The 25383-nt window shown below is 33.5% G+C and overlaps 4 protein-coding genes and 1 long non-coding RNA gene across 8 annotated transcripts; 4 read left to right on the top strand and 1 right to left on the bottom strand.

The window, feature by feature from the left end:
- Window positions 1–1979: 1979 nt before the first annotated feature.
- On the bottom strand, window positions 1980–4274 carry LOC120359159. The gene is made up of 5 exons (XR_005575979.1): window positions 4197–4274; window positions 3306–3370; window positions 2814–2874; window positions 2421–2558; window positions 1980–2146 (listed from the first exon to the last, which is right to left on the bottom strand). It is a non-coding gene; the product is annotated as an uncharacterized LOC120359159 (long non-coding RNA).
- Window positions 4275–4737: 463 nt separating this feature from the next.
- LOC105206271 (transcription initiation factor TFIID subunit 2) lies at window positions 4738–11017 on the top strand. 2 transcript variants are annotated; one of them, XM_039456212.1, is made up of 18 exons: window positions 4738–4928; window positions 5231–5447; window positions 5641–5857; window positions 6159–6397; window positions 6464–6685; window positions 6761–6974; window positions 7087–7338; window positions 7422–7630; window positions 7718–7957; window positions 8049–8298; window positions 8358–8498; window positions 8584–8774; window positions 8857–9068; window positions 9510–9729; window positions 9809–9962; window positions 10044–10208; window positions 10287–10460; window positions 10570–11017. In XM_039456212.1, exons 1-18 carry the CDS (start codon window positions 4883–4885, stop codon window positions 10819–10821), a joined length of 3615 nt encoding a protein of 1204 aa, XP_039312146.1. In that variant the 5' UTR covers window positions 4738–4882; the 3' UTR covers window positions 10822–11017. The 2 variants fall into 2 exon arrangements, with proteins under 2 accessions (XP_039312146.1, XP_039312145.1); XM_039456211.1 differs by having other exon boundaries at window positions 10284–10460.
- Window positions 11018–11548: 531 nt separating this feature from the next.
- LOC105194627 (transcription initiation factor TFIID subunit 2) lies at window positions 11549–18056 on the top strand. 2 transcript variants are annotated; one of them, XM_039456214.1, is made up of 18 exons: window positions 11549–12186; window positions 12491–12707; window positions 12900–13116; window positions 13416–13654; window positions 13715–13936; window positions 14012–14225; window positions 14338–14589; window positions 14671–14879; window positions 14970–15209; window positions 15301–15550; window positions 15610–15750; window positions 15836–16026; window positions 16109–16320; window positions 16407–16626; window positions 16706–16859; window positions 16947–17111; window positions 17190–17363; window positions 17473–18056. In XM_039456214.1, exons 1-18 carry the CDS (start codon window positions 12141–12143, stop codon window positions 17716–17718), a joined length of 3609 nt encoding a protein of 1202 aa, XP_039312148.1. In that variant the 5' UTR covers window positions 11549–12140; the 3' UTR covers window positions 17719–18056. The 2 variants fall into 2 exon arrangements, with proteins under 2 accessions (XP_039312148.1, XP_039312147.1); XM_039456213.1 differs by having other exon boundaries at window positions 11550–12186; window positions 17187–17363.
- Window positions 18057–18222: 166 nt separating this feature from the next.
- LOC105194598 (transcription factor E2F5) lies at window positions 18223–21530 on the top strand. The gene is made up of 7 exons (XM_011159592.3): window positions 18223–18465; window positions 18810–18919; window positions 19129–19399; window positions 19744–19967; window positions 20233–20348; window positions 20463–20510; window positions 20744–21530. Exons 1-7 carry the CDS (start codon window positions 18358–18360, stop codon window positions 20851–20853), a joined length of 987 nt encoding a protein of 328 aa, XP_011157894.1. The 5' UTR covers window positions 18223–18357; the 3' UTR covers window positions 20854–21530.
- A 185-nt stretch (window positions 21531–21715) lies between these two features.
- On the top strand, window positions 21716–24964 carry LOC105194599 (mpv17-like protein). 2 transcript variants are annotated; one of them, XM_011159593.3, is made up of 4 exons: window positions 21716–22171; window positions 23814–24085; window positions 24210–24341; window positions 24416–24684. In XM_011159593.3, the coding sequence occupies exons 2-4, from the start codon at window positions 23828–23830 to the stop codon at window positions 24659–24661; spliced, it is 636 nt and encodes a 211-aa protein (XP_011157895.1). In that variant the 5' UTR covers window positions 21716–22171; window positions 23814–23827; the 3' UTR covers window positions 24662–24684. The 2 variants fall into 2 exon arrangements, with proteins under 2 accessions (XP_011157895.1, XP_025995386.1); XM_026139601.2 differs by lacking the exon at window positions 21716–22171 and having other exon boundaries at window positions 23828–24085; window positions 24416–24964.
- The last annotated feature ends 419 nt before the right edge of the window (window positions 24965–25383 follow it).

Genomic DNA, 25383 nt, shown 5'->3' with positions numbered 1-25383 from the left:
CTTTCTCAACCACGATTCATACGACACTTGTATTTGTTACAAGTCGCAGGCAGCAAGTCACTTAAAGGAGACGCACTTTTTGGGGTGCTTTGTCAACCCGCGACATGCTCACAAATCGTGGTTGATCCAGCTGATCGGCCGGTTAGTCGCTAAGTCCAATGAGACATGGTCTTACTGAACCGATAACGTGACGAAAAGTCAGAGTGCATATTGCAATAATCTTTAATGCCAAACTGTATTCCATATTTGACACATATGCTCATGCGAACGCAAAAATTATTTTCGATAAGTTGCAGTGTCTTGTGCTTATACCACGAAAAAAATGAAATAAAAATGTAAATATACTGAAAAATAAAGTCTTGTTGCATTATTTAAAAATCTTATTAATTAAACTAATACGTCTGTTACAAATAGATCGAATCAGAAATATTATAAGAATTACCAGATGATAATAAAGTTTATTAAATGTTTTGATTATAAGATCAAGTTCTATTATAACAATTAAAATTTTTATTAGTTCCACCAAAACGTACTCACACAGAAAAAAAAATAGTGTTATATCAACCATTTATTATTCCTTATATAAACGAGAAATGTGAGCGAGAAATAAAATATTTTTGGAAGAATTTATAAACAGACATAAATTTCTTACATAAAGAAAAAATATTTTTTATTTAAGCAAATTATGTTTGTTTAAGTTTGTAAATTTTTCCAAGAAAATTTTATATTCTTTCTTACACTGCAAAAATAATGAGATTGTATTAATAAAGCTTGTATAATTGAGTACTTCTTGTAAATCCAGAAGTAGAATATTTGCTTCTATTTTGTTCATTTTGATTATGGGATTATTTTTAAATATTAGACTTTAATTTATGCCTGTATGAAATTAATACAATTTATCGCTTCCTTTATTAAAGTATAAACAATTTTTATTCTTTATATTTAAATCAATTTTAATCCTTTACAAAAATTTAATATTAGTTGTACGTTTTTGTTTAAATACTAATGTATTCTAGGAATATAAATAACCTGTCTGTTAGAATTTGTATATTGCAAAGCATAAATCTGTTGTGGATATTTCATGTATTCACTAACGTGAGTTCCAGATAAAATAGGCAAACAAATTTTTAATATTATATTTCTTTAAAATATCTACACTGTAATATATATACTAAAGTTTTATATTTTTTTCAATTTGTCATTAGTCATTTTTGTACATACATAACTTTTATTTATTAAATTATTATTATTTATGAAACATGATACAAATTTGGATGTAGTATTATGTCCTGAAGTAATTATTATTCACGAAATAATTTTAATTTATGTTGCTACGTAATTTTACTTTATCCAATTAAAATTATGTCATTACATAATAATACTGTAAATTATTATTATGTCCCGCCATAATTTTAATTTATGGAATTAATTATTTTTATGTTACGATAATTTTGTTATGTCTGGTGTGAATCCCCGGACATAACAATAAATGGAATCATTATTAGTCATAACATAATTTTAATTTATCTAATTAAAGTTATATATTGACAGAATTATTTTTATGGGCGCAATACAAATTATGAACTCTTGTTATGTCTGTACATAATAATAATTTCATGAATTAAAATAATTGCCGCGACATAATACAAGTACGGAATTAATTTTATGTCGATTTTAATTCATGAAATTATTATTACGTTGCGACATAATTTTATTTTTTCAAATTATTATTATGCCTTGACATAATTTTAATTCATCAAATTATTATGTCGCGGCATAATAAAAGTGAATTAAAATTATGTCAAGGCATAATATTAATTCATCGAATTAAAATTATGTTGCAAAGTAATAATAAATCCATAAATTATAATAATACGTTGACATAGAAATAATTCCTTATTTTTATTATATTGCATCCATAATTTTAATTCGTGAAATTATTATTATGCCCGAACATAATTTTATGTATTTAAACTTATAACTTTTTAAGACAATTTTTTTAAACATTTTTATTAAAGCTTCTTTTATTATTAAAAAGTAAAATGACTTGCTATATTTCAGTTTTGTTATCTCATTTATAAATTTTTTTATCACTCACCGATCGATGCGCGACAGTGGAGTTATCAGACATGTTGCTACGATGAATCTGTAACATATAAATACAAGATCCTTATTAAAGTGGCTCTCAAAATAATCAACGATTCAAAGGAATCTTACATGCATAGAATTTTTTTATTGCTTTTAAATTAAAATATTATAATTATATATTTTCAAAAAGAATAATTTCATAAAAATAAATTTATAAAGTTTTATATTAAAATATTTATTTCTGTAATTATTATTTTTAAAAATGTGAAATAAAATGACTACAAAAATGGAAACAAGCAATTAATTTTATGTACGTAAGTACTAATGCTTACCGCAAAGTTACTTCACCGAGGCCCGATATCATCCTTTCCTTGTTAGTCTGATTTATTTCTAAGTGCCAGATCTTTTTTTCAGATTTTATTCCCACGATGTGCAATAATAGAATTGTAGTACATACGAAACTATATGATCTGTAATACAAAAAAGTATTTAAATAGAAATAATATTGAAAAAAAATATACGGAAAAATTATGTTTGCAAACAAGTTTTGATTTTTATTTATAATTTCGACAGATGTGTAACAAAAGTATAAAGTTTTAATGAAAATAAATTACTGAAATACAAGAATCATGCGCTATGTCGCAAACGAGTATCGAATCTATGTTTTATGCAATAATTAGGTGTTGTTTAAAAATAAATGCATGATTAATGTAAACTTCGCTTACTAATTAAATGAATCGTAACGCCACTCGTTCCTGAGTTAATCCTTTCTGCATACGCCGCGTTCTGCAAATAAAAAGTAAATACAATTAAGATGATTCGAAATGGTTTCATCTCTCGCGCGGACAACTTCATAGCGACGCCGCAGCTGTGACGTAGTAACGCTACACATTCCGCTTTCAACTTCACATTTGTGCACTGGTCCGCGTCTCAAGCAACAATTATACGTTGTCTTTTATGACGATTATTATTTTGTATTATACGTTAGAAGCATATTAATATTATAAGCTCGACATCTGCGCGCGTTACTTGCAATTCGATAATATATTATGTATAACGTCGTTGTCAACAGGTAGTACGATACACGTACCTTCGACCGAGTAATTATCGCGAAATACGCCTTTGTACGAATCATCGGTATGAGTACAGAATTTTTATTACGCGATGGTTAAACTGGCATTAGATATTGATGCAGGAGTGAAATTGATTTCGTTTACCTGTTAAATGAGTTGCGACACCGCTCGTTTCTGTTCCGATCTGCCCTGCATGTGTCCACCGCGTTCTGTAAATGAAACAGAGAAATGGAATCAAGATGGCGCAAACGGCTTCGTCCTTCGTCTCACGCGCGGTTAACTTCATACCGACGCCAAGCATCCCGCTCTTAACTTCACATTGATGCATTGTCCGCGTATTTTGCGACAACTAATAAACGTTGTCTCTTATGACGTTGGTATCGCTATTTCACATGTCACACGTTAGAAGCGTAAAAGATTAACATTAAAGGATGTTGAAAGATAGATATCCGCGTGCATTTTACTTCGATATTACGATCGTCGCGTTGCCAATTAATTATTCGCGCAATACACTCTATTGATAGATTAATCACTATGACGTAGGCGTTTTCATGGATCGCCAATGCATGAGCATCGATCTATCTGCAATACTCGTTTCGCTTACCTGTTATATTAAACAAGTCACGACGCCACTCGCTCCGGTTCCGATCCGTCATCCCCCGCGTCCGCCGCTTTGCCCAGAATCAGACACGTAAATGCGAATCAAGATGGCGAGCCGGCTTCGGATCGTTTCCCGCGCAATTAATTTTACGCACCAAGATCGACGCCGCGCTACATATCTCGCTTTTAATTTCGATTAGAATAGGTGTATTGTTGATAGATATCCACGCGCTTTACTAGCAATACACGTTTTCTTTGCGTTGCCAGTGACCCGCGCGCTCTGCGATCGACCAAAATGCAATTACGAGAGATACGCGTTTTCATGAATTATCGATACGCGAACATTGAATCTATATATATATATATATATATAGTAAGCGCTGATATTAGTTTGGCTGTAAATATTAATACTAGGTCAATATAAGTTTCGCTCACTTATTAAACGAGTTGTAATGGCATCTTTTTTCTAGAGCTGATCCGCCCCGCGTTTGTCCCGCGTCCGCCATCTTCTGCGAAATGTGAATCGAGTAAAGTTGGCGAGAATAAGCGATTTCGTTTCCCGCGTGAGGCAACTTCACGCGTCAAGATCGACACTACACGTATCCCGCGCTTAATTTGACATTTATTTTTTGCATTACGATGCAAATTGTAATTATTTTATGTTTAAAACATGTTTCAGATTATAATTACTTATAAAGAACAATAAAAATATGTATAAGTTAATTAAAATATGAGTCACAAATTAACTCCTTGTATGTACGACATCGATCGATTCAATTAATCATTTTTGGAAATTATTCGACTTTCGAGGCGTTATTGTGCCATATGTTCTGGGTGCAGCTTATTGTCAGTGTCAATAGGCTTGTTTTCTATACCTGCACTAAACTGCACTAGAACGTTCCTTCTTGCTTTCATTAACTTTCAAATATATATCTATTTCATTTTAAGTGCACACTAATTCAGGGAGTTCAGGAACAGAAAACAAACGGAATGTATTCTGTGCACTGTGCACTTGTATTATAGTGTATTGTGGCATCTGTGGCATGGCGTCGTGTTCTGTTATCGTTCCGTGTTTTATCTCTTTTGACAGATCTATAAATTGTATTTAAACAAATAGAAATATGAAGAAAGAAAAGACGGTTGATAACAGCCGTCCCTATAAATTAGGTAAGAGAAACAAACGCATCTTCAGTTTTAACCATCTACTCCGGTTATGTTTTTATGTTAACAAATTTTTCTAGTTTCAATATTTATTGGAATTTTATTTGTTTATTTTATATTTTTAATTACGGTTATATAACAGAAAATAATGCGTATAATCTCAAGTGTGTTTTGTAGGATAAATAAAAATTTCACTTTTGAGGTTATGTTGTTCCACAAGTTTGTGTTTGTATATTAATTAGACAAGTTGCATGTTATTATATTAACGAAAGTAATTAATGCATTTTAAAACAATTGTATAATTACAGCTCATCAAATATTAAGCTTAACGGGAATAAGCTTTCAAAGGAAAAGCATAATTGGTTTTGTCGAGTTGACGATTATACCTTTGCGAGACACCCTAAGACTGGTGAAGCTCAACGCCAAACAATGCAGAATATATAGAGTGTGTTTAAATGACACTTATGAAGCACCTTTCCAGTATTTTGATCCTTTTCTGGATATTTGCCAAGGGGATAGTAAACAGTAAGCGAATTTCTTATACATAACTTAATAGACTTGTTCTTTCTAGTTAAACTATTTGTATGGCTCATCTTTTCTCCATAACTTTTTTCATTGGAGAGAAAAAGAGAAAACTTGACTTGTGCAAGTTTAGCTAAAAAAAGGACATATAATAACATTTGAGGATATTAATCAACCAATTATCAATCTCTTGTAGACGATCCTTGGAATTTTTCTCAAATATGCACCTAGCGGCAGCTCAGAAAGTTGATTCCGACAATAATGCTGGCGAATTAGTAGTTCAAATACCACCAGATGCAGTACACTTGGTCGCAGAAGGCAAAGGATTAAGGATTAGCATCGAATTTTCCTTGGAGCAGCCACAAGGAGGAGTGCATTTTGTAGTACCAAATTGTGAAGGAACTCTAGCTGAAGTAATTAGTCTATTGTAACCAATCTTTACGAACCTTCAAGATTGCAATACTTTGATTTATCTATGATTCAATAAGATTAAGTACAGATTATATTTTATGAGTTTCTAAATTTTTAGATTTTAGCTAACATGTTAATAATTTTCTATCTTTTTTCACACACGTAGAGAACTAATTAGTTCTAGTAAATACTTCTTATACCAATTTTAGTTTTATAATTTTAAAACCATATACAATAATAACTTCTAATTTTTAGTGTAATATTTTTTATTCAAATTGTTTTCTATACTATTATCTTTTTTAGAGAGGTGCCCATATGTATACGTATAGCTATGAAAATTCATCTAGATTGTGGTTTCCATGCATGGATAGTTTTGCTGAACCGTGTACTTGGAAATTGGAATTTACCGTTGATGATGCGATGACAGCAATTTCCTGTGGAGATTTGGTTGAAGTGGTCTACACACCTGACATGCGTAGAAAAACATTTCACTATGTGCTTAACACTCCTGCGTGCGCCCCAAACATTGCTTTGGCAGTCGGGTAAATAAATAAATAAAAGCATTTAATAATTTTGATATAATATAATACAAATTTCTTTTTCTATAGACCTTTTGAAATTTTTGTGGACCCCTACATGCATGAAGTGACTCATTTCTGTCTGCCTCAACTTTTACCATCACTGAAAGTGTCTGCAAAATACATGCACGAAGCATTCGAATTTTATGAGGAAACTTTGTCAAATCGATACCCGTATTCTTGTTACAAGCAGGTCTTTGTTGATGAGATAGATGAAGACATTAACGCCTATGCTACTATGAGCATCTTAAAGTAAAACTAATTTCTTTTGTTTTACATATAATTAAGATCTGTCACTATATTTACTGATGATTTATTTACTTTCAGCACGAATTTACTGCATTCTACTGCAATTATAGATCAAGTATACATTACTAAGAAAGCAATGGCGCAAGCGATTGCAGAACAATTTTTTGGATGTTTCATATCCATGCAAAATTGGTCAGATACATGGTTACCTAAGGGTATTTCCACTTATTTAACAGGACTCTATGCGAAGAAATGCTTTGGAAATAACGAATACAGAGAATGGATTCAGTCTGTAAGTACCTATGAATTGCAATGTGTGCTTACATATTGTTTTCTTAGTTATTTTTATTAGCTATTTTAGTTGTCAAATTATTTAATTTTATATTATGACATAATTTTCATAGGAATTACAAGCTGTCGTGAAATATGAAGAACAATTTGGTGGTATAATACTAGATCCATCTCAAGCACCAGCGCCATTACCCATTGCGGCTAATACTCCAGCGCCGGCTCCTCGAGCTCCCGATCCCGGATTTTATTTTCCTATTAAAAATTTGCATACCATGTCTCCAAAATACATTGAGGTTCTTCGTAAGAAAGCGCATCTAATCATGAGAATGCTGGAACATAGGATCGGCCAAGAATTATTGCTTCAAGTAAATATATTTTTTACGTTTTTTTTTTCATTCTTTAAATAGAATAGTGAATTGAGCTGTTAAATATATATTTAATTTTTTAGGTATTCAATAAACAATTGTCTCTGGCAGCTAATGCTGCGCAGCAAAAAATTGAATCTGGCCTGTGGTCGCATATGTTAATTAGTACAAATGTATTTGCTAAGGCGATCTTTACTGTAACAGGGAAAGATATGTCAGTATTTATAGATCAATGGGTGAGAACGGGAGGACATGCGAAATTCAGCCTAAGTTTCATATTTAATAGAAAAAGGTGATTTTCTTTTAAGTTTAATTGCGCATCTATATTATTCTTTATTAATATAAAATTTGAAATGACATACATATACGTACTTTATAGAAATACAGTAGAATTAGAAATTAGGCAAGACACTACGCATCAAAGAGGAATTAGGAAATATGTAGGTCCGTTAGTAGTCAATATTCAAGAATTGGACGGTACTTTCAAGCACACGTTACAAATTGAAGGTACAATGGCCAGAGCGGATATCACATGCCACAGTAAAAGTCGTAGAAACAAGAAAAAGAAAATTCCTCTGTGTACCGGCGAAGAGGTTGATATGGATCTCTCTGCTATGGAGTAAGATCGCGATTTTTGCAATTGCAAATTTTATACAAGAATTGTAAACATGTATGTTTCATTAGCTAAAAAAAACATTGTTTATATACAGTGATTCTCCAGTATTATGGATTAGACTTGATCCTGAAATGACAATTATGCGCGCTGTGCAAATTGAGCAACCTGATTATCAGTGGCAATATCAATTAAGACACGAGAGAGATGTCACCGCGCAATTAGAAGCGATCGAAGCGTTGCAGCATCATCCGACGCCTGCCACACGATTAGCATTGACTGATACAATTGAGAACGAACATTGTTACTATAAAGTCAGACTTCGCGCTGCTCATTGTTTGACAAAGGTCAGTCATTATTAAATTATCAATTTGTTCAATTTCATTTTACCAATACATGCTCACAGGTGGGAAACGCAATGGTAGCAACATGGTCAGGCCCACCAGCGATGTTGGCTATATTTAGAAAATTATTCGGATCCGCGTCGTGTCGGCGGATTATTAAACAAAACAATTTCACGAATTTTCAGCATTACTTTTTACAAAAGGTTAGTGCGAGTTACAAACTCATACAACATTAGATTCATTAAGTAATATCTTATTTTTTGAATTTTTGTATATCCGTGTGTGCAGACTATACCAGTTGCGATGGCGGGTTTACGCAATAATCATGGAATTTGTCCACCAGAAGTATTATCTTTTCTAATGGATCTTTTCAAGTATAACGATAACAGTAAGAATAGATATTCTGATAATTACTACAGAGCCGCACTAATCGAAGCTCTTGGCGCAACTGTTACACCGGTTATCAGTGTGCAACAAGGGTATAAACATTTGAATTTTATTTATAAATTGTAGATAATATCAATTTGACGTAAAGATAAATTTTTTAATGTATCATTACAGAACGGCTATCACAGCGGAATCTCTATCAATTGACACGAAAGCCATTTTAGAAGAGGTGACAAGAAACTTGAACTTAGAGAAATTATTACCTTGTTACAAATATACTGTTAGCGTAGCTTGTCTAAAAGTTATACGTATCCTTCAAAAGTTCGGACATCTTCCAAGCAATCCTCATCTTTTTAGAGCATATGCAGCATATGGACAATTTATAGGTAATTTTGATTTCATAACAATTCAATAACAATGTCTCTACAGGGTGACCCAGAAAATCTGGCCATACTTTCATGGATTGATAGAGCAAGTGAAACTGAAAAGAAAAGTTTTACCATTTTTTATTATTCGCAATAGGTACTGAAATAAAAATTAGTAAAGTTCGGGACACGTACGTGCGCGGCTTCGCGTGTGTGGCAGTCGGGTGCCAGCGCGCTGGCCGATAGGCAATGACTGCTTCTCTCTCTTTACCGCGCCGCCACCCGCGACTGCCTATAGCTTTACTAATTTTTATCTCGGTAATTATTGCGAATAATGAAAAATGGTAAAGGACTTTTCATCTTAGTTTCACTTTATCAACCCATGAGGGTATGGGCATTTTCAGGATCACCCTGTATATTTTAAATTGCCAAAATTTTTCATGATCAATTAATACTTTCCAGACATTCGAATCGCCGCTTTAGAAGCGTTGGTTGATTTTACTCGCGTGGATGGCAAATGGGAAGACTTAGAGTTTTTATTAGATATGGCAGAAAATGATCCGCATCCTGGTATACGTCATAGACTTGTTCGGCTTATGGTGGAGAATCCCCCATTCGAAAGAGCCCATGAGCATCACTTGGATAAACCCGATCTAGTTGATCGTATATGGAATTTGATTAAGTACGACAACTCTTCAATCTCATCTGTAAATTTCTTATTTTTCTTTTGTGTCAATTAACATATATGATTTTACTTATAGTGGCATGCTGTCGCACGATGCAAAGCTGCGTTGCGATTTGGTAGACTTGTACTACACTTTGTATGGTATGAAAGTTCCATTTTGTCTTCCCGTTGCTGAAATTACGACGATCACAAAGCCCAGGAAAGCCGGCCCGCCAAGTCCAGAACGTGAAGTAAGACTTTGCGTTTGTGTTATATAATAAGCTGTGAAGCTTTTTTTATAACAATGTCTAAATCTTGCATATTCTGCTTAGGTGAAAGCCGCACCGGTGCAACATGTGAGACACGAATCAATCGAAGAAGTTGAGAACTTATCAGTTTCCAACAAGAGGAAATCATCTCCCAGCAAAGATCCTCCAAGTTCTTCAAATCCAGTGGAACACGCGCCAGAACCAAAACGACAAAAAACAACTAATAATGTATGCAAAATAATTTTATTCCTCTTGTTGTCGGTCACAAGTAACACAAGTAAATCAAATTTACTGTTTTTTTAGCAGGACGAACGAGGAACTCCGGTACCTGGTGAAGGGAAAGTAAAATCTGAGTATTATAGCGATAATTCCGCGTCACTGCCTGGTATCATGGGAACTCCTGGTCCTGTAGGTTTCGAGCCTGGAATGTTTAAGAAAGATTCAGAAGATCATAAGCCAAAGGGCGATTCCAGCAATAAGGTATATACATAAAGTTTTTTAAGCAATAGAAAGTATAATGTGTTCATTTTCGTGATGTCAGAATTATAAGATATATTAAACTTGCGATGTACATTTATTATTCTTACAGAATAAAAAGAAAAAGAAGGATAAGAAAAAGCACAAGCACAAACATAAGCACAAACACGATCACAAGCATAATAAGGATAAAGAGAAAAAGGAAAAGGATAAAGGTAAAGATAAGGATAAGGATAAGGATAAGGATAATAAAAGCAAGGACAAAGATTCATCCGTTTTAAAGATGAAAGATGAGACTCTCAGCTCTGCAAGTTCTAGTCAAAGTCCAGAGCCAACTGCTACGAACGAAATCCTTTTTCCTTAGGAGTATTCAGTTATCGGTCTACACAAATTTTTTTATGGCCATCGCTATTTATATATTTTGTATGGCGGTACAATTTAATTTTAAGCGAGAAGCAATAAGATGTAAATCCTCAATTTATTATATATTATATATGTATGTATTTATAAATATTACATTATATGTAACATTTATAAATATATTTTTTATTATAAAAAAATATATTTTTATTATTTTTAATATATTTTTTTTCCACTGGTGGAAGGGCGTTTCACCTTACGGGGGTTCTCATTACTTAAGGCACGGCATTAGCATATCGATTTCCTGTGGGAACAGTTTCAGAAATTTGTCTGGTTCCCGTGCTCTTTCGTATTATGGTATAATGAGAGACGTCATCCGCATAACTTTAAATTGTGCGATTTAATTCGAAGTAGTTGATGTGATCATTCTTCTGTACTAATTGAAATATCAAGCATTCGCTCATGTGACGCGATTACATCTTTTACTGACATAAAAAAAATTTTACAATACATGAAAAAAGATTTTTCAACTTTCTTCAAAATATTTTTGCAATTATACGAGATTCAGAGATCTCGAAATTTTAATAATTATGATTAAATACATACGTCGCGGTTAGCTCAATATGTAGTTTCTCAGTAGTAGGATTTCTAAATCATTATAACATTTACATATTATATATGAAAGAATCATATATTTCTAATGTATTTATTTGAGAGTGTAACAACTAATTAACAGATATAATAATGTAAATTCCAGTCGCGCAAGATTTCCGGATAAAAATTCCAACCGAAAGATCGGCCCGTGAAACTATCGAATTTTCGAAGTCTTAGAACTTTTACAAATCCAGGCAGGGCAATCGGCGTGTTACGAGTTTGCGCTGCTAGCACCCGACTCGTGTAAAGCCCCGTGAAAGCCATTATCGCTTCTCTGGCCTCTCCCGGCGTTCATCGTTCTCTTTCTGTGCGGGTGTACCACTATTTTGGTCCAGCGGGTTAAAGAACTTGACGGTCGGAGAACAAGGGGACGAATCGAATCGTGAGGGCCGTTGGGTGAGGGACGAGCTATATAGTGACAAATACTCTGTTCCGGCTTTTTATCCGCCTACTCGCAATAAAAAGAAACAAAAACCCATTGTTGACCATTCTGTGGGTAGTGGGCTGGCTGGGTGATTCATCAGGGCTCGGACGGGACATGGTGGAAGGAAACACCATGCTCTGTGCACGTGTATTCTAGTGTGTTGTGGGATGGCGTCGTGTTCTGGTATCGTTCCGTGTTTTATTTCTTTTTACAGATCTAAAAGTTGTATTTAAACAAATAGAAATATGAAGAAAGAAAAGACGGTTGATAACAGCCGTCCCTATAAATTAGGTAAGAGAAACAAACGCATCTTCAGTTTTAACCATCTACTCCAGTTATGTTTTTATGTTAAACAAACTTTTCTTGTTTTAATGTTTATTGGAATTTTATTTATTTATTCTATATTTTTAATTACGGTTATCTAACAGAAGATAATGCGTATAATGTCAAATGTGTTTTGTAGGCTAAATAAAAATTGCACTTTTGAGGTTATGTCGTTCTACAAGTTTGTGTTTGTGTTAATTTGACAAGTTGCGTTTTATTATATTGACCAAAGTAATTAATGCATTTTAAAGCAGTTGTGGTATGGTTACAGCTCATCAAATATTAAGCTTAACGGAAATAAGCTTTCAAAAGAAGAGCATAACTGGTTTTGTGGAGTTGACAATTATACCTTTGCGAGATACACTGAGACTGGTGAAGCTCAACGCCAAACAATGCAAAATATATAGAGTGTGTTTAAATGACACTTATGAAGCACCTTTCCAGTATTTTGATCCATTTCTGGATATCTGCCAAGGGGATAGTAAACAGTAAGCGAATCTCTTGTCCATAACTTAATAAACTTGTTTTTTCTAGTTAAACTATTTGTATGGTTTATCTTTTCTCCATAACTTTTTCCATTGGAGAGAAAAAGAGAAAACTTGACTTGTGCAAGTTCAGCTAAAAAAAAGGACATAATAACATTTGAGGATATTAATCAACTAATTATCAATCTCTTCTAGACGATCCTTGGAATTTTTCTCAAATATGCACCTAGCGGCAGCTCAGAAAGTTGATTTTGACAATAATGCTGGCGAATTAATAGTTCAAATACCACCAGATGCAGTACACTTGGTCGCAAAAGGCAGAGGATTAAGGATTAGCATCGAATTTTTCTTGGAGCAGCCACGAGGAGGAGTGCATTTTGTAATACCAAACTGTGAAGGAACTCTAGCTGAAGTAATTAGCATAATATAACCAATCTTTATGAACCTTCAAGATTGCAATACTTTGATTTATCTATGATTCAATAAGATTAAGTACATATTATATTTTGAGTTTCTAAATTTTTAGATTTTAGCTAACATGTTAATAATTTTCTATCTTTTTTCACACACGTAGAGAACTAATTAGTTCTAGTAAATACTTCTTATACCAATTTTAGTTTTATAATTTTAAAACCATATACAATAATAACTTCTAATTTTTAGTGTAATATTTTTTATTTAAATTGTTTTTTATATTATTATCTTTTTTAGAGAGGTGCCCATATGTATACGTATAGCTATGAAAATTCATCTAGATTGTGGTTTCCATGCGTGGATAGTTTTGCTGAACCGTGTACTTGGAAATTGGAATTTACCGTCGATGATGCGATGACTGCAATTTCCTGTGGAGATCTGGTTGAAGTGGTCTACACACCTGACATGTGTAGAAAAACATTTCACTACGTGCTTAACACTCCTGCGTGCGCCCCAAACATTGCTTTGGCAGTTGGGTAATAAATAAGCATTTAATAATTTTGGTATAATATAATACAAATTTTTTTTTTCTATAGACCTTTTGAGATTTTTGTGGACCCCTACATGCATGAAGTGACTCATTTCTGTCTGCCTCAACTTTTACCATCACTGAAAGTGTCTGCAAAATACATGTACGAAGCATTCGAATTTTATGAGGAAATTTTGTCAAATCGATACCCGTATTCTTGTTACAAGCAGGTCTTTGTTGATGAGATAGACGAAGACATTAACGCCTATGCTACAATGAGCATCTTACAGTAAAACTAATTTCTTTTGTTTTACATATAATTAAGATCTGTCACTATATTTACTGATGATTTATTTACTTTCAGCACGAATTTACTGCATTCTACCGCAATTATAGATCAAGTATACATTACTAAGAAAGCAATGGCGCAAGCGATTGCAGAACAATTTTTTGGATGTTTTATATCCATGCAAAATTGGTCAGATACGTGGTTACCTAAGGGTATTTCCACCTATTTAACAGGACTCTATGCGAAGAAATTTTTTGGAAATAATGAATATAGAGAATGGATTCAGTCTGTAAGTACCTATGAATTGCAATGTGTGCTTACATATTGTTTTCTTAGTTATTTCTATTAGCTATTCTAGTTGTCAAGTTATTTAATTTTATATTATGACATAATTTTCATAGGAATTACAAGCTGTTGTGAAATATGAAGAACAATTTGGTGGTATAATACTAGATCCATCTCAAGCACCAGCGCCATTACCCATTGCGGCTAATACTCCAGCGCCGGCTCCTCGAGCTCCCGAACCCGGGTTTTATTTTCCTATTAAAAATTTGCATACCATGTCTCCAAAATACATTGAGGTTCTTCGTAAGAAAGCGCATCTAATCATGAGAATGCTGGAACATAGGATCGGCCAAGAAGTATTGCTTCAAGTAAATATATTTTTTACGTTTTTTTTTATTCTCGAAATAGAATAGTGGATTGAGCTGTTTAATATATATATAATTCTTTAGGTATTCAATAAACAATTGTCTCTGGCAGCTAATGCTGCGCAGCAAAAAATTGAATCTGGCCTGTGGTCGCATATGTTAATTAGTACAAATGTATTTGCTAAGGCGACCTTTACTGTAACGGGGAAAGATATGTCAGTATTTATAGATCAATGGGTGAGAACAGGAGGACATACAAAATTTAGCCTAAGTTTCATATTTAATAGAAAAAGGTGATTTTCTTTTAAGTTTAGTTGCGCATCTATGATATTATTCTTTATTAATATAAAATTTAAAATAACATACATATACGTACTTTATAGAAATACAGTAGAATTAGAAATTAGGCAAGACACTACGCATCAAAGAGGAATTAGGAAATATGTAGGTCCGTTAGTAGTCAATATTCAAGAATTGGACGGTACTTTCAAGCACACGTTACAAATTGAAGGTACAATGGCCAGAGCGGATATCACATGCCACAGTAAAAGTCGTAGAAACAAGAAAAAGAAAATTCCTCTGTGTACCGGCGAAGAGGTTGATATGGATCTCTCTGCTATGGAGTAAGATCGCGATTTTTGCAATTGCAAATTTTATACAAGAATTGTAAACATGTATGTTTCATTAGCTAAAAAAAACATTGTTTATATACAGTGATTCTCCAGTATTATGGATTAGACTTGATCCTGAAATGACAATTATGCGCGCTGTGCAAATTGAGCAACCTGATTATCAGTGGCAATATCAATTAAGACACGAGAGAGATGTCACCGCGCAATTAGAAGCGATCGAAGCGTTGCAGCATCATCCGACGCCTGCCACACGATTAGCATTGACTGATACAATTGAGAACGAACATTGTTACTATAAAGTCAGACTTCGCGCTGCTCATTGTTTGACAAAGGTCAGTCATTATTAAATTATCAATTTGTTCAATTTCATTTTACCAATACATGCTTACAGGTGGGAAACGCAATGGTAGCAACATGGTCAGGCCCACCAGCGATGTTGGCTATATTTAGAAAATTATTCGGATCCGCGTCGTGTCGGCGGATTATTAAACAAAACAATTTCACGAATTTTCAGCATTACTTTTTACAAACGGTTAGTGCGAGTTACAAACTCATACAACATTAGATTCATTAAGTAATATCTTATTTTTTGAATTTTTGTATATCCGTGTGTGCAGACTATACCAGTTGCGATGGCGGGTTTACGCAATAATCATGGAATTTGTCCACCAGAAGTACTATCTTTTCTAATGGATCTTTTCAAGTATAACGATAACAGTAAGAATAGATATTCTGATAATTACTACAGAGCCGCACTAATCGAAGCTCTTGGCGCAACTGTTACACCGGTTATCAGTGTGCAACAAGGGTATAAACATTTGAATTTTATTTATAAATTGTAGATAATATAAATTTGACATAAAGATAAATTTCTTAATGTACTATTACAGAACGGCTATCACAGCGGAATTTTTATCGATTGACACGAAAGCCATTTTAGAAGAGGTGACAAGAAACTTGAACTTAGAGAAATTATTACCTTGCTACAAATATACCGTTAGCGTAGCTTGTCTAAAAGTTATACGTATCCTTCAAAAGTTCGGACATCTGCCAAGCAATCCTCATCTTTTCAGGGCATATGCAGCATATGGACAATTTGAAGGTAATTTTGATTTTATAACAATTCAATAACAATGTATCTATATTTTGAATTGCCAAAATTCTTCATGATCAATTAATACTTTCCAGACATTCGAATCGCCGCTTTAGAAGCGTTGGTTGATTTTACTCGCGTGGATGGTAAATGGGAGGACCTAGAGTTCTTATTAGATATGGCAGAAAATGATCCGCATCCCGGTATACGTCATAGACTTGTACGGCTTATGGTGGAGAATCCACCGTTCGAAAGAGCCCATGAGCATCACTTGGATAAACCCGATCTAGTTGATCGTATATGGAATTTGATTAAGTACGACAATTCTTCAATCTCATCTGTAAATTTCTTATTTTTCTTTTGTGTCAATTAACGTATATGATTTTACTTATAGTGGCATGCTGTCGCACGATGCAAAGCTGCGTTGCGATTTGGTAGACTTGTACTACACTTTGTATGGTATGAAAGTTCCATTTTGTCTTCCCGTTGCTGAAATTACGACGATCACAAAGCCCAGGAAAGCCGGCCCGCCAAGTTCAGAACGTGAAGTAAGACTTTGCATAACGTTTGTATTATATAATAAGCTGTGAAACTTTTTTTTATAACAATGTCTAAATCTTGCATATTCTGCTTAGGTGAAAACCGCACCGATGCAACATGTGAGACACGAATCAATCGAAGAAGTTGAGAACTTATCAGTTTCCAACAAGAGGAAAACATCTCCCAGCAAAGATCCTCCAAGTTCATCAAATCAAGTGGAACACGCGCCAGAACCAAAACGACAAAAAACAACTAATAATGTATGCAAAATAATTTTATTCCTCTTGTTGTCGGTCACAAGTAACACAAGTAAATCATATTTACTATTTTTTTAGCAGGACGAACGAAGAACTCCGGTACCTGGTGAAGAGAAAGTAAAATCTGAGTATTATAGCGATAATTCCGCGTCACTGCCTGGTATCATGGGAACTCCTGGTCCTGTAGGATTCGAGCCTGGAATGTTTAGGAAAGATTCAAAAGATCATAAGCCAAAAGGCGATTCCAGCAATAAGGTATATACATAAAGTTTTTTAAGCAATAGAAAGTATAATATGTTCATTTTCGTGATGTAAAAATTATAAGATATATTAAACTTGTGATGTACATTTATTATTCTTACAGAATAAAAAGAAAAAGAAGGATAAGAAAAAGCACAAGCACAAACATAAGCACAAACACGATTACAAACATAATAAGGATAAGAAGAAAAAGGAAAATGATAAAGGTAAAGATAAGGATAAGGATAAGGATAATAAAAGCAAGGACAAAGATTCATCCGTTTTAAAGATGAAAGATGAGACTCTCAGCTCTGCAAGTTCTAGTCAAAGTCCAGAGCCAACCGCCACGAACGAAATCCTTTTTCCTTAGGAGCGTTCAGTTATCGGTGTACATAAATTTTTTTATGACCATGGCTATTTATATATTTTGTATGGCTGTACAATTTAATTGTAAGCGAAAAGCAATAAGATGTAAATCCTCAATTTATTATATATTATATTTGTATGTATTTATAAATATTACGTTATATGTAACATTTATAAATATATTTTTTATTATAAATTAAATGTATAAATTTTAGATATAATATGTATATAATAATAAAAATAACAATATTAATAAACGTATTTTATTATATTACATATATAAAATCAATTGTATTTATACATCGCAATTATTATACGCGATAATAAAGATTGAATAATTTTTTATCATCTTTTTTCATATAATAGTTCGTCTTTATTATTAATGCAAGCGTAGATGATTATAAATTCCGAACGAATGACGTTACTAATTTGTTCGAGATCTTTTTATTAGTGCTTACGAAGGAGGTTGAGGGGAAGGGATATTTCCCCACTCAGGTATATTTTCGTTCGAGGTTCGTTACCAACAGCAGAGACGCGCTCATATTTGAATAGCCGTTGCGCGCTTGCTAGGATGGCGTCCGAGGCGTTGCGGCAATTTCGAAGGGACTAGCAAGTTTTGAAAATTTTCGCAACGACCGAGATAATGGCAGATAATCAGCAGAGCCGATTCGAGAAATCACTCGGGCTGCTGACTACCCGTTTCGTGTCCCTTCTCCAGAAGGCGAAGGATGGCGTGCTGGATTTGAAAGTCGTGAGTATTCCGGAGTTCGCAAGGGCACCGAAAAAGTTAACCTGTATTAGGTTAAGTGACTGCGGTCACACACGTCATATTCCGGTTGCGGGAATTTTGAAAGAATCCCCTCGCGCGGCGAGGGGACCGTGTCCGTATGCCCGGACGTTTCCAGGCGCCGCGTACGTGATCGTGCTTGTTGCTAGAGGACCGCGTTCCGGTTCTCGACGCGGCCGATGCGCCGATGGCTCTATAACGCCGTAACACGCGATGCTACCTTAACCTATAAGAGTTTTGTGCCTCTCGGCGGGGCGCTTCCGCTAGACTGACGAAGTTTGCTGTTTTTATACTTACGAACGTTGTAGGCCGCGGATCTTCTGGAGGTACGACAGAAACGACGTATTTATGACATTACGAATGTCCTCGAAGGTATCGGCCTCATAGAGAAGAAGAGCAAGAACAGTATCCAATGGAAGTATGTGCCATTACTTTGTTTTCATTACAATTGACCTCTTTCTTTTAACTGAAATTCTTGCACTATTCATATTTCCCCCTTTTTCTTTTCACATTGAAGAGAAAAAGAGAAAAGATGAAATATGCAAAGGAGTTCAATTAAAAAGGCTCAATATCACTGTCTCTCTCTATTGGGACGTGTGTTATTACTTTACGGATTTGTGTGCGAAGGGGTGCTGGACCTGGCTGCAACACTCAGGAGGTTGGCGAGAAGCTGACGGACCTGAAGGAAGAGATCAGCAAACTGGAGGCTCACGAACAGTTGCTGGATACTCATACCCGATGGATACAACAGAGTATAAAGAACATAGAGGATGATACCGTAAATAGAAAATATGCGTACGTTACGTACGAAGATGTGAAGGAAAACTTTACGGATGAGTTTGTACTTGGAATACAAGGCCCTCCAGACACAAAGCTATCTGTACCAAATGTTTTGAAGGTATTCAAAGAGTATCTTTGTTTCAATGTATTGTAACTAAAGTAATGGAGTAAATCAGAGCTTTCAAACTGGCTTTGTCAGAATTGCAATTTTTATAAGAAGAAATTGGAAGCTTCTCCCATTCTGAAGTACTGATCTTTTAATTTGTTTATTGTTATTTGGATGTTTTTGTCATCCAGTGATGCGACATAGGGAATAAATCTGGGAATCTAATCTAAATCTTTGACTTGTCTGTTCTAATAGCATGAGCTATCCAGTGTTCCATATTCAGAAAATATTTAATACAGATTATATTGATATATGTTAATGTTAATGTGTTTTTTCTTTTTTTACACATTTGACAGACTGTCATACAAGATGATACAGTGATAAATTACAACATGACCCTGAAAAGTAACATGGGAGAGGTTAAAGTGTACATGGTTCAACCCGAACTAGCCAAAACTTATGATAATAAAGTATTAGAAATGAGATTACAAGAAGAAGCAAAAGGTATAAAGCGCGGAAACGAGGAAGCTGAGAAGAAAGAGGACGAGGTTCCTGTCAAACCAAAGAGAAAAGTTGGCAGGTAGGTTGAAAAAAATTGATAAAAGATAAAATCTCTTTGTATGCTCTAATCGCATCAGGAATAATGAAATAATATTTCTGATCTGCACAGAGCAAATAGTACAATTGCTAATTGCCAATTGATTTTGTAAAGGGGATGAATAGTTGTTAAGCTTGAACTATTCATTTGATACAAAATGTACACTTTTATATGTCACGTCTGTTTTTTAAGATTACAATTATATTGGAATACATCAAATTTAACACCATCATTCTTTTAACATTAGACCACCAAGAAATAGCACTAAACTAGATCCGGTATTAACTGAAGACCTAGATGACGAAGATGAAGATTCAGAATTAATAGAAGCTAAAATAGTCTTGCGTGATGTATGCACCACAGGTAAATGTATTTTATTTTCATTTGTGTGTATTTCTTATATATTTGCAGCTCACTCGCGCCACATATTGCAATGTTTTTTAAAACACATTTTTATAGAATTATTTTTAATTACAGATATTGCCCAAAGAGATTTGGAGTTTCTCGATCAATTTTATGCTGACTGTAAGTTGAATGATAAGTATATATTCATAGTTCAATCTTATATTCAAAATTGTCTTAAATATAAGACTTGAGATTCTATACAGTTATTTTCTTTGCTAAATGGAATCTTAACAACTGCTCTGTAATCATCTATCAGACAATCTTCTAAATATAAGATTAAATTGTAAATATCAATCTTATACTTTATTTACACATACTTAACAGCCAAGCTAATACATGAATTTTATTTGCAGTTTGCGGACCATTAATGAGATTAAGTCCACCTCCTGGAGAAAAAGATTACCATTTCAATCTTAGTGAGAACGAGGGTGTTTGTGATTTATTCGACATTACGACGCAATAAGTGTCGAATTGATGTAGCTTCGATTTTTTCAAAATGACTGTGCCAACAGCATGTAACAGTGAACGAAAAAATCCGAAATCATTTAAGGAGAATTTGTGCATATAATTTTAGCGAAATTAATGAATCACAATCATTGAGAGAGTATACAATATATTTTTACTATTAAAAGTATGAGAAAGTAGTACGAGGCATCTACAAAAGTAAATGACCTACTGTGAAGTTATCTGCAACCTGCTTTGGCCGCTTTATTTTGTACATTGCTGAGAGTAATTTGAAGTTTTAATGGCATCTTTTATTAGAATCTATTAGAAATCCTTGTAGCTTTTAAGTTGGCTCAATTAAAGCTTGCTTCATGAATATGATTAGGCGAAAATAATTGTTGAAATTTTTTTGTGAAGGAAAAATTTGATGAATGTATATATACATATAATTAACTATATTCAAATGGAATATAGTTCTTTATGTATCGCAATATTATGAAACAAGCTTTTGAATTGGATTTTTGTAAGAACTTACGTGCACATGTCCCTGACGTATTCCACAAAATACTGTAACATGATTAGCATGAATGTATATTACGTACATGTATGCGCAAATTCAATGTTTTTTTTTAAATATTTTATGAATTATATGTACTCGATCTTTACTACTAGAGCATATACATCTGCTTATATTTATGTACTGTACAGTGTATCTTCTTTAACGCGTAACACGCAAGATCATCAAGTCAATTGTATTTCTTAATACGTCTCATATACATATATATATATATATATATATACACGCATATATATCTCATGTCTTATTATATTATCTGAATATACGACTACAGAAACTCGAAATTTCGTTTTCTGTGACGTCATACATTCACGTGTGTACTGCCATAGATATCAGCATTATCGACTCCCCTCGGGCTCTCTACGTTACCAGAGAGAGGTGCGCAGCAGACGAAAAGGGATTGTGCAACGCGATTGATTCAACGAAAAAGCGCGCCCGTATCGGCAGATGACGCATACCAAGGACAGATAAGAATGGCACGACCGATTTCGTCATCACGTCAGCACGTGTTCCGTCAACGTTGGCGGGGGCACTCGGCTGCGGTCAGTCGTCCGCGTCAGTCCGCGTCACGTCGCGAGCGAGAAAGCCGGAGAGAGCTGCGCGGGATCCCCAGATGCAACGGTCAGTCACATCCGGCGACGCATACGGCCGCAGCCTATCAAAGTTGAAGCAAGCAGCAACGAACCACGATTCTCCAAGGACTGCCGCTCGGTGCGCGACTCCGGTGCCCCTAAATCTATTCCTCGTAACGCGACGGAAGGTAATGGACTCGTGCGAACCCCCCATGGGGCGACACGCGACAACCGTGACGTAATGCATCACAAAAATTGCGAAACTCGCGCGTCATATCGAGCTTTGAAAGTGAGAATCGATCTTTTATCGATTTATAGCGCGTATAGGTGAAGAAGTGATAGCACGATTTCGACAGAGCTCCGATTAACTTATCAAGCAATATCAACAATTCTAAGCAACACAGTTAGATTTAAAATACGTTTAAAAAAAAACGTTAAAGGTCAATTTTAAACGTTTAAGCTAAAAAAAATTAATGTTTACAGTTTGATACATTTTTCTTGTTTCTAAATTAGTTAATAAGCTTTATAAAAATAATGTTTTATAAATGTACGTCTATCTTGAAGTTTTTCTTCACTAGTTTAAAATGCTGTTTTTACACGAGACATTTTGACAGTTTAAATAAACGTTAAAAATATAGATATTAAAAACGTATAAACGTTTTCATACATCACAAAATGTTTTAAATGTAAATGCTTTGCTTGGGAACATACACGAAGCGAATAGACTTCATTAATTCCTTTTTTGTTACATAGAAGAGTAGATTAGAGATTAGAAATGATAAATTATACATATATATAGTTGGGAGTTTTGCTGTAACAATTGAACTGCCGGCTATGAACTGAATTGTATCGATTAATTAAGTTAATGAATTTGATAGAAGATTTGATAAACAACAGTGCATCTTTCTTTGTTTTTAAATTTATAATAATGATAAGGCTTGCTATTCTTCAGAATAATTTTGATAATTTTTTTACTATTTTTAAAGTCGCGATATTTCTTATTAAAGTGCATTTAAATTACTCAGCATGTAATTTTAGCGCGTTGTTCAAAAGTCAATTTTTTTCCGCATGATTTGGTTTGACACACCGAGCAATTAAAGTACACAGTACAAAGGTCAATGCTCTTATAGAACTTCATGTGATCGCTGATAACTGGAATAAATGTAGCAATACACGTGACATTATTGCACTGTAAATATGTATATTTATTTATAAAACATAATAAAATGAATTTTGGAAACTATAAATGACTTAAATTAATTAATCGATAATTATTTATATCAACGACTAAATGTATCTTTCGATCATCTCTTCATCTACAAGACCCATAGGTCACTTAAAACGTCATGTTCTGTAAGCGTACAATGTATTATTTAATATTAAATAATATTCCTGAAATATTAATTAATATTAATAAAAAGTGGTTATATGTCTACTCTTGATAATATTATATTTATAATATATTAGAAATAAATAATATTATTTATTTCAACATATTAAATTATCAGGATTATAGCTTTTAAATGTAATAATTATTATAAAGTTTATAAATATTTTATACATAATAGTTCACATTAATTTTTTAACAAAAATAATATTCGCAGAACATTTATTATTGAAATAATATACCACGAATAATATATGAAGCGGACATATAACTAATACAATATTTCTATAATATTTAAAAAAATATTCTCAGAATTATTTTAATATTTTAATTTTTAATAATATTCGTATAATATTCTAGGAATATTGTAACGTTTATATTACGAGATGAAAGCTTGTCTAAAATAATAATAATGTTTGCAAATATTCTTATCTATGTTGCAGCCAAGGCACTGAAAATGCGCATCATATTTGTAAAATTCCGCGAGATCTCGCAAAAGTACCCAATTGTACGAGGCATGGCGTCCTACTTAATGATATGGCCAGCCGCAAACCTGTTGCAACAGAAGATAAAAGGCAACGAAGAGTTTAACTACGGGGAGGCTGTGCGATTCAGTCTGTATGGTAGTCTTTATGTAGCGCCCACGTTGTACTGCTGGCTGAAATGCGCGTCTCACTTCTGGCCGAAAGCGGATTTGAAGTCTGCGATCACTAAGGTACGGTGTACGGAAATTGAGTAATTCATATTACTCGATTTGCGTCCCATGACAAATTGATTTATTCATACAAGTAAAAAATAGCTCTATGAAAATTAACTAATGACGAAATAACTGATTGCAGGCTCTGGTTGAACAAGTTACGTACAGTCCCGCAGCTATGTGTTCCTTCTTCTTTGGCATGAGCCTTCTTGAATTAAAGCCAGTTTCGGAATGCATCGACGAGGTCAAAATTAAGTTTTGGCCAACATACAAGGTATTATATCCTCGATAGATATGCTCTCAGGTCCGAGATTAGGTGGATTAATGAGAAATTATTTTGTTTTTTAGATTGCCATTTGTGTATGGCCAATTCTACAAACCATCAATTTCATTCTAATCCCAGAGCGAAATCGCGTTGTATACGTGAGCGTGTGCAGTTTGGTCTGGACGTGTTTCCTTGCATACATGAAATCCCTCGAAACTAAGCAGAAGCAAATGGAGCTGGTAAATAATGTTAATCCCAAGATGATATCGGAGACTAAAGCGCAAACCAACGAGAAAGCCAGTCATATGCAAATTTCTTTATTACGATGAAAGTTTTAGGAAATTAACTTGTTAAATTAAATTATTTGTATATAGGATTTGCAATTGGAAACTATATTTATATTTTATACCGTATGACACGATTGACGTATTATCTGTGATATTCACAGTACAAAAGTATTATCTACTACTCTTGAAGGAATATGTTAGTATAATATTGCAATAATATAATATTAAGAAAAAAATGTGAAAGTACATCTATATCTTTTTAAGTAAAAATAACATAATAATTGACAATAATATATTTGGCAAACAAATTGTAAATAATAATATTGAAAATACAGAATAAAATTTGAGAAGAAATTCATCGAATAATATCGAATTTTATGTATTTCCTTAAAACAGTTTTTATTACTTTTGTTACAATAGAAATTACAAAAATACTAGCAATGATATATCATTAAAAAGTTGATGAAAATAATTTTTTCTTAAATGAAGACTTAAATCTTAGCCAAGAATTGAGAAAGATTTGAATCCTATTTATATAGAAAAAATTAGTATCAAATTATTGTTTCTTATATATGATAAGTAAGAATATGAAATCTTGAAAGAATTTATAATCTTAAATAGACAATTTGCTTACATAAAGTAAATTTTTTTGTTAAAAGCTTTTTTATAAACTGAATAATTATAATTATGACACTATAAAACAAACATTGTAGTTCTTATAGGTGAACTGTTATTTTAACATTACACATTATATACAAAATTTA

Source organism: Solenopsis invicta, chromosome 12 (assembly GCF_016802725.1).
Source record: "Solenopsis invicta isolate M01_SB chromosome 12, UNIL_Sinv_3.0, whole genome shotgun sequence".
Classification (NCBI taxonomy): Eukaryota; Metazoa; Arthropoda; class Insecta; order Hymenoptera; family Formicidae; genus Solenopsis; species Solenopsis invicta.
This window is presented reverse-complemented; position numbering and strand designations above follow the sequence as displayed.

Excerpts from the sequence above, each read along its gene's own strand:
- LOC105206271 (XM_039456211.1), top strand. The coding sequence starts at position 4,883 with ATGAAGAAAGAAAAGACGGTTGATAACAGCCGTCCCTATAAATTAG. Across the intron at positions 5,858-6,158 it reads GTGAAGGAACTCTAGCTGAA|AGAGGTGCCCATATGTATAC; the intron begins GTAATTAGTCTA and ends TATCTTTTTTAG. Across the intron at positions 7,339-7,421 it reads GCCAAGAATTATTGCTTCAA|GTATTCAATAAACAATTGTC; the intron begins GTAAATATATTT and ends TTAATTTTTTAG.
- LOC105194627 (XM_039456213.1), top strand. The coding sequence starts at position 12,141 with ATGAAGAAAGAAAAGACGGTTGATAACAGCCGTCCCTATAAATTAG. Across the intron at positions 12,187-12,490 it reads CAGCCGTCCCTATAAATTAG|CTCATCAAATATTAAGCTTA; the intron begins GTAAGAGAAACA and ends GTATGGTTACAG. Across the intron at positions 14,590-14,670 it reads GCCAAGAAGTATTGCTTCAA|GTATTCAATAAACAATTGTC; the intron begins GTAAATATATTT and ends ATAATTCTTTAG.
- LOC105194598 (XM_011159592.3), top strand. The coding sequence starts at position 18,358 with ATGGCAGATAATCAGCAGAGCCGATTCGAGAAATCACTCGGGCTGCTG. Across the intron at positions 19,400-19,743 it reads CTGTACCAAATGTTTTGAAG|ACTGTCATACAAGATGATAC; the intron begins GTATTCAAAGAG and ends CACATTTGACAG. Across the intron at positions 20,511-20,743 it reads CGATCAATTTTATGCTGACT|TTTGCGGACCATTAATGAGA; the intron begins GTAAGTTGAATG and ends TTTTATTTGCAG.
- LOC105194599 (XM_026139601.2), top strand. The coding sequence starts at position 23,828 with ATGCGCATCATATTTGTAAAATTCCGCGAGATCTCGCAAAAGTACCCA. Across the intron at positions 24,086-24,209 it reads TGAAGTCTGCGATCACTAAG|GCTCTGGTTGAACAAGTTAC; the intron begins GTACGGTGTACG and ends AACTGATTGCAG. Across the intron at positions 24,342-24,415 it reads AGTTTTGGCCAACATACAAG|ATTGCCATTTGTGTATGGCC; the intron begins GTATTATATCCT and ends TTTGTTTTTTAG.